At 47.5% G+C, this 7,392-nt stretch overlaps 1 protein-coding gene across 1 annotated transcript in view; it reads left to right on the forward strand.

The window, feature by feature from the left end:
* Positions 1-6,596, forward strand: part of SH3BP5 (SH3 domain binding protein 5) — a 51,540-nt gene extending 44,944 nt beyond the window's left edge. Inside the window, exons 6-9 of the mRNA XM_086614613.1 lie at positions 1,485-1,527; positions 3,442-3,661; positions 5,418-5,678; positions 6,382-6,596. Coding sequence (XP_086470739.1) covers positions 1,485-1,527; positions 3,442-3,661; positions 5,418-5,678; positions 6,382-6,563 — 706 coding nt within the window. The 3' untranslated portion in view covers positions 6,564-6,596. The remainder of the gene's footprint in view (positions 1-1,484; positions 1,528-3,441; positions 3,662-5,417; positions 5,679-6,381) is intronic.
* The last annotated feature ends 796 nt before the right edge of the window (positions 6,597-7,392 follow it).

Genomic DNA, 7,392 nt, shown 5'->3' on the forward strand with positions numbered 1-7,392 from the left:
GTTAGGATTCAAGCCTGGTTGTTCCCTCCCAGTTGGCACCAGGGCAAGGAAGGGAGAGAATCTGGTCATTTGAGGTGTGCGAGTTTCACTGATTTCCTTGCACGTTTCCCTTCAACACCGTTTTGTCAGTGTCTCTGCCCTTCCGTTGCTTTGCGCTGTGGCTGTAGGTGTCCTGTAACCGTCGGATGCAGACTCCCACCTGCGATGTTTTACTGCAGTGGCAAGTCCATCTGTGTAGACTTTGGCAGGGTTTTGTCCCTGTGAGGACAAACGCAGAGGTGCGGTTTGACTGGATCGATGTCGCTGGAAACACGGCGTACTTGGCTGTGCGCTCCTGGTGACGGTAGGGGAGTTGATTGAAAACACAGAAGCTGCTCAATAACCGAGTCGCATTTCCCTGAGACTAGGTTATTTCATCTATGACCGTGTAGTGAATTCAACCCTTCCAAGCCTGTAGGATCGGAAAGCCACAGTTTTACACTCCCGAGTTCTGGTGCACAGTCCAAAACGTAGCTGCAGTAGGACTTCTCGCTCGAAAGAGGCTTGCTGTCAGGGTCGAAATGGGACAAGGGTAGTTAACGTTCTGTTTCATATGAAATGGAAGATGTCTCAGCCCGTGGCAGGGGGTTAGAACTACATGATCTGAAACCTTTCTGTGATGATGAAAACACATCTGATTGTTCATCTCTCCTGTACTTCCCAGGAGAGCTTCTGAGAGGTGAGGACGGTAGTGAGCCTTGCTAAAAATCAGGACTTTTTATGCTGTGCACTGTTATATCAGATGATATTGGCTTGTTGGCTTTGAAACTTTAAAGCTGGAATGTGGTTTCTAGGCTTTGTACTGCACTCCTTGTGCCCCTGTCTTCCTGCAACATTATAGGCAAGTTTTGTTGTCTATAGCGGGAAACAGACACTGTCCTCCGTGCCCAAAAACACTGTTGGAGAGCTGCACAGCGGGAGGGAAGTGCCTGGTGGGCCGCTGGTGGGAAGTGCTGTGTCCTTGCACATGGTGCTTTGAGCTGCCTTCATCTTCTCTCCTTCACTGAAAAACCTAAGACCTGCCACTCCACCCCCACATCTGAACATGGGGAAGTTTAGAGTTCACCTTCTGTGGGGAATTTACACATGTTGTGGGCTCTAAAATTAGGTGGGTTCAGAGAGGATGCCTATGGCTGAAGCTGGGCTTTGCATTTAAATGCCTTGAAGAATTGAGGCCTGAAGGAATTACACTGTCAACTCCAAAAACTGGAATTTTGTGAATGTGGAATTTTGGGTCAAAAGACCTGTGAGATGAAGATATATTAGAGGGGGAAAGAGAGACATTGAGAGCACATGTAGGTGTTTTATCATCTAGACAGTAGTCTCTTGGGATGACAGGGAAACACAAAATAGCTATGTTAATGCTATGAAGAGAGCAGCTCCCACTCCGATACACTGCGTTCCGTCCCAGTGATTGTAAACAATTGTTCTTTGTTTTTCCACAGACCTTATTTTGAACTCAAGGCAAAGTACTATGTTCAACTAGAGGTATGTATGTAATTTGGGTTCATCTGAAACTCTTCACTGCTTATGGTAAAACTGACATTACATCTAAAGTGCTCCAACAACTGTGTTGTGTTTCTGTACAAAACCAATTCAATTCAAAACTTCTTGAGCAATTTGTGAAGCACATTTTAAAGATAAAAGACTAAGAGAGGCTTTGTTTCTTCGTGTGAAATAAAAGTGTTCAAACCCTGCTGCTTACTGCCAGAACTGAAAAAATACGGTTTGACCGTCTTTACTTCTTGTATTTTGAAGTCTCTGGGGTTTGTGTTTGTGGGTTTTTTTCCTATGTTTTATGGATCAGACTGTTTAACTGTGCTCGGGATTCTCTCTTCTGTTTGCTGGTTGGATGAAATGAACAAGTAACCTGCTTGTAGTACTCAAATATCACACAGATGTGAATTTTCGATTTTGGGTTTGACAGAAGTGGGATGTCAAGCCCACGAGCATTTTTTTGGCCTTTTCTGCACTGCACTCTGGTGCAATGATGTCTAGCCAGCGCTTGGGCACAGTGCACGCCTTGCAGGGCACAGTGGCCCCGGGCTGGGCATGGCAGTTGTGCATGGGATGGTGATCCCTGCTGTTACAGCCTTAGTCTTGGAGGTGCCAGGACGGGGAGAGGAAAGTCGCACTAAAAATTCAAATGCAAGAATCATCATGTGTTATCCTGTACAATTTCTTTCTATTTGAGTGACTTTTGCTGCATGTGGCCCCCAAAAATTGAGTCTGGCACCTTTGAATTGAAGGGTAGTGGCTGGTGGCTGGTGCTGTAGGTGTGTGGGATGTGCACAGGGTCTAAGTGGAGCGCATTGCCTGGCACTGTTGGCCATGGGTGTGAGAAGGCTCCAGCAGTGGGCTGCTAGGTTAGCTGGAGCCTAGCTAGAGGCAGAGCCTCATTTCTTGCCTGGATTGCAAGGTATGTCCCAGACCTTTCTTGTGAGCCCTTCCCTAGGCTGAGATGCAATAGCTCTTCGAAAGCTACAGACTCTGATGTGCACCTTTTCTGTGCTGGGATCCTGGCTTGAGCTGCCCCTCTGTTTTGCCTGCCGGTGGGCCCGTGGTCGGTGGCTGCTGCACAGAGACGAACCCTCAGCCGTCCTGGCTAGAGGCATCTTTTGAGAAATCCCCTTTTCTCCAAGGGCAGAAGCCTGCTGTTCTGGAGCCTGTAGCTTCTTTATGACAGCTGCTCAGTGCCCTGCTGAAGCAGAGTGGTCATGTAAAATCTAATACGAAGGAGAGCACAGATTGCTTTTAATGTACAGTATAACACAGAGTTGAGACAGCTACAGGTGCACAAGCAGTGTTTTACTTTTGGGAGAGAGGGTGTACTACACTTGCCCTTGATGTAGAGTGTGGGGTTTGTGCCTGGGGACATGAAAACTGCTGTATTACAGCTTTTGGGGTTTGATGGTTGCTGCTTTCTGTTCTGCAGGTTTAGTGACCAAGAATGTATAGGTTTGGTATTCAGAAGAGAGTGAGGCTTAGTCCTCTAGGGTTGACCCACAACTGTGCTCTGCTGGCATGGACTGCTAGCAAAGCCTTTGGGGTGGTTGTAGGATGAGCAGCGATACACAGTTGAGAGCTGTGCTCATGTTAAGGAGAGATCTCACATGTTAACCAGGGGACTCCTGCTCTGTGCTTAGTTGAGGGCCCATTACCATGCTCCAGAGGCAGCCCCAGCTGCTGGCTCCCCTGGTTTGCCTTGCTGCTGTCTCCTGTACAAGTGGCACTGCTTGCCCTGGGGTGCTCTTGAATGACAAACTCTCCCATCACCTATATACCAACCCTGGTTTACACTAGCTTGCCTGCACAGAGCAAGTCAGGTGGACATGTAGTGAGAACCACATGCTGGGCGTCGTTTGTAATGAAAGCACATCTAATACCCGTCTTCCTTGTTAGCAACTGAAGAAAACGGTGGATGACCTGCAGGCAAAACTGGCCCTGGCAAAGGGAGAGTATAAGACTGCCTTGAAAAACCTGGAGATGATCTCAGATGAGATTCATGAGAGGAGACGGTCGATGGCCATGGGGCCCCGAGGATGTGGTGTGGGTGCTGAAGGGAGCAATACCTCCGTAGAAGACCTGTCAGCAAGTAAACCGGAGTCGGACACCATCTCCAGTGAGTACAGAGCGCTCCAATGCCTGGGAATATCCCATGGCATCATAAGAAATGCTGAGGTGAAGGCCACTCTGCGTGTTGTGCAGCTTGAAATTTGCAGGCTGTTGTGGAACTGTGGCTAACTTGTTTTGCTTCTTGTTATTATAGGAGTTTATTGAATTCTTTAATAGCCAGTTTTCAAGGGGAAGGGATATGAGTTGAAGTGCATCAACTGTTCCCTTAGAATCGCTGCTGGTTTTTGTATGGTGTTGTACAAAAGGACCAAAATTAATGCACTTCAAAGCAGTATGCTAATGCGGTGTACTGAGCCTCTGTATGAGAGACATTTCTCTTGGGTGAGAGCAGCAGCCACCAAGCAAGCTCCAAGTCTAGGTAACCTCTGCCTTCTGGTGGCACATTGGGACCTTGGATTGCAAAGACTGGAACGATCTGTTGTATTGCAAGTTTCCTTTTGTCCTGGCTCCAGGTGAATGTTGACAGATGGACATTGCATGTGGCCCACTTTTTCCTCCCTCCTGGACACTTTCTCCCCTTCTTGATGCAGAAAGTCCTTTTTTTTGCTGCCCACTCTCACAAATCCCAGTTTAATTTGTATTTCAGCCCCATTTCTGCAGGGAAAAGTCTAGGTCAGGATTGCAGGACGGTTGCTGCCTCTATTGGCACCCTTTGTGTCCAAGGGGTGCAGTAAGCCCCAGGCTGCCAGGGTAACAGAAGAACTACTTTGAAACTTCTCCTTTGAGCCATTTCATTAACACTGCTGCTTTGCTCCTGCTGCTCTTTCAAGCCGGTTCGGAGCCTCTCTAACAATGGCAGGAATTGCAAGGAGGCGTAATTGAAGATAACCTCAGGTCACTGTAAATGTCTTGCTGTTCATGGGACTTCTCCAGACCAGAGTGATTCCAGCACATACTTTTGTTGTGTAGAGGCTGATGCACGTAAAAAACCTTCTGATCCCAGTGGGACTACTTGTGTGCAGAAGCCTTTGGTTCATAGGTCTTCATCCCGCAATGAGCTAAGATTGAAAAATGTTGAAGTGTAGCAAAATCTACACCCCTATGTTGCACAAAATGGATGCGATCTTTAATGGATTCCTCCTTGTGTTGCTAACAAAGAGCCTGTGGCTTAATCTCGACAGACAGTTTGGAGTTGGTTGGTTTTAATTAGAAGTCAGATCTCAGCAAACATGAGCAGGGAAAATGATATATGTGGGTGGGGATTTTTTTAATTTGATGTTGCTTGGTGATCCTCCTCCAAAAAGAGATCTTGGAAGTTCATGGTGGATTTTAATGGTGAAAGTGGGACGGCAAGGTGGAAGCAATCTGCCTTCTAATTAGTGCCTGAAATAACCAGGAGTCTGAGGGAGGATCAAGATGCTGCTGGCTAAGGTGGGCACAGAGGACCAAGCCCCAGCCTAAGTTACTTACACAAGTCAAGTGAACAAGGCCAGCTGGGCAAGGGGCAGCAGGAACAGTGAAAACCCAAGAGCATCTTGGCATGAGGAGCAGTAGCTTGTGTAGAGCTGGTGTTGCGTGACGTGGCTGGCAGGCGTGCTGTTCCTCAAAGCAGAACCAGGCCATCGTGATCCGAGAACGAAATGCCGGGTTAAGGCTTTGCAAAGGGGGCAGAGTAGAAGAGGCAGCCCGTGGGTTAGCAGCGTGTGCACGTACGGAAGATGCAAACCTGAGAACTGCCATTGCCTGGGAAGGTGCAGGAGCAGGGGAGGTTTGCTGACTGGAATATTCTTTGAACGTTGCAGTGGCTTCAGAAGCGTTTGAGGATGACAACGGCAGCAGCTTCGTATCAGAAGAAGATTCGGAAACTCAGTCGGTGTCCAGCTTCAGCTCTGGTCCTACGAGCCCCTGTGAGGTGCCCACTCAATTTCCTCCCGTGACGCGACCTGGAAGCCTGGATCTGCCCAGCCCTGTATCCCTCTCCGAGTTCGGGATGATCTTCCCTGTCCTCGGCCCACGAAGCGAATGCAGCGGGGCGTCCTCTCCCGAGTGCGAAGCTGAAAGAGGTACGCACAGCTGGATACGCCCTGGGCCGATGTTTTTCAGCTTTATAAAGGGAGCAGGAAAAGCCTCTCAGCTGCCCTAGGCGCATCGCCAGCTCGCTGAGCTCTGACCGCTGGCCTCTTCCTTGGGGAAGGCAGTTCTTGAAGGCCCTGCGTCCCACCCTTAACCATGACATCCAAAATGTTTTAACTATTCTTCTCTTGGCTGGGGAGGTTCCCAGTTCTGTCTCAGTGGAGGGGTTCAGAATTCCTCATGAAATAAGTGATCAGTGGGATTCTGATGGTATGTTTATTTTAAGGAAAATCTGAGTTTTGTTTTGTTTTGTTTTGTTTGTTTTTTTTTTAAATTACTGTCCTGCTTGCTGAAAATCCTGCTTTCCAGGAAAAAAAAAGAATGAAATAAGGTGCCAAAAGGAACCCCTTGCAGGCTCTGCCAGCCCTTGCTGACCAGTTCAGACTAGAGGATTACCACTGTTCTTGTGTACTCCAACCTAAGGCTGTTTACGCTGTAATTTGCCGATGCAGTGCACAAGACGAGCGCGGCTTGGAAGGCCAACTTCGGTTTCGTTAAAGCATCTTGCTCCTGCGTGGGTTGTTTTTATTTTTTTGCGCACTTTGGCAAAGGAAGCTGCAGAGGCACCCGCTTGAAGCTTAAGGTGCAGAATGAAATCCGGGTTTAACATCTAGTTTAATCCTTTCTTTGCAGGGGATAGGGCAGAAGGGGCTGAGAACAAGACAAGCGACAGAGTGAACAAGAATAGGAGCAGCAACAGGAGCAGCTCCACTGAGGGGCTGGCTTTGGATAACCGAATGAAGCAGCTCTCCCTTCAGTGCATGAAAATCAAAGAGGGAATATGCGCAGGCAGAAAAGCTGCCCAGATTGGCTGAGTCCTCCTTGTGCCCTGTCCTGATTAATGGGAGTATAAGTATTTATACATGAACTTCTAAGTGTTTGAAGAACATTGTGCCAATAATATATGCCAAATCTTAAGCGTTTAAGAATTTAAAACTGCACTAAGAAGTTTAATTGATGTGGAGGGCTGAAGTTTTTATTCAGTAAATCCTTTGTAGGCCGGACACATTATCAAATGTTTAAGCTGTGCTCATATTTCACAGACTTTGTAAATTGTTTTGTAGCAGCCTGGCTGAAGCAATAACTAGTAATGTTCCCGTGTAAATTCATGCCAGTCGGGGGTCTGAAATTCAAGCCAGACGTTTGCAGAGAGCGGTTTGGCTTCAGTTTTGTAGAATGAAACGCTCTTTAGATACAGTGGATCTCTTGAGTATAAGTGGCATATTCTTTAAACATCTGTATTTGTCTGTATTATGCTGAAACTGTAGAAATATTTTGTATACAGGAAAGCTGTTGCATGTGTGGGGTCTAAAAGCCTTCACTCTTCCCTTGGTGCTCACGGAAAGGATGGAGCTGAGTCACGCCTATAAAAACGGGTGTTAAGAGACTGACGGACCGGAAGGGGATGGTAACGCTCAGCGGCGGTAAGCCCTGTCAGCCGCCTTCCCCAGCCTGGCTGGGACTTGGAGCGTAATTCTAGTGACCAAAAAGAGTTGATTGGCCCCTTGCCCTTCCCCTCCCCTGACAAGTGAAGTACTATTTTTCAGCACTTTAAGTGGTTTGGGTTTTTTTTTTTTTCCTCAAAAACGAGAGTCATAGATGTATTCGGGACAGTTATGGTAAGGGATTCGCCCTTGAAATATG

This window comes from Tauraco erythrolophus, chromosome 7, assembly GCF_009769465.1.
Source record: "Tauraco erythrolophus isolate bTauEry1 chromosome 7, bTauEry1.pri, whole genome shotgun sequence".
Taxonomy (NCBI): Eukaryota; Metazoa; Chordata; class Aves; order Musophagiformes; family Musophagidae; genus Tauraco; species Tauraco erythrolophus.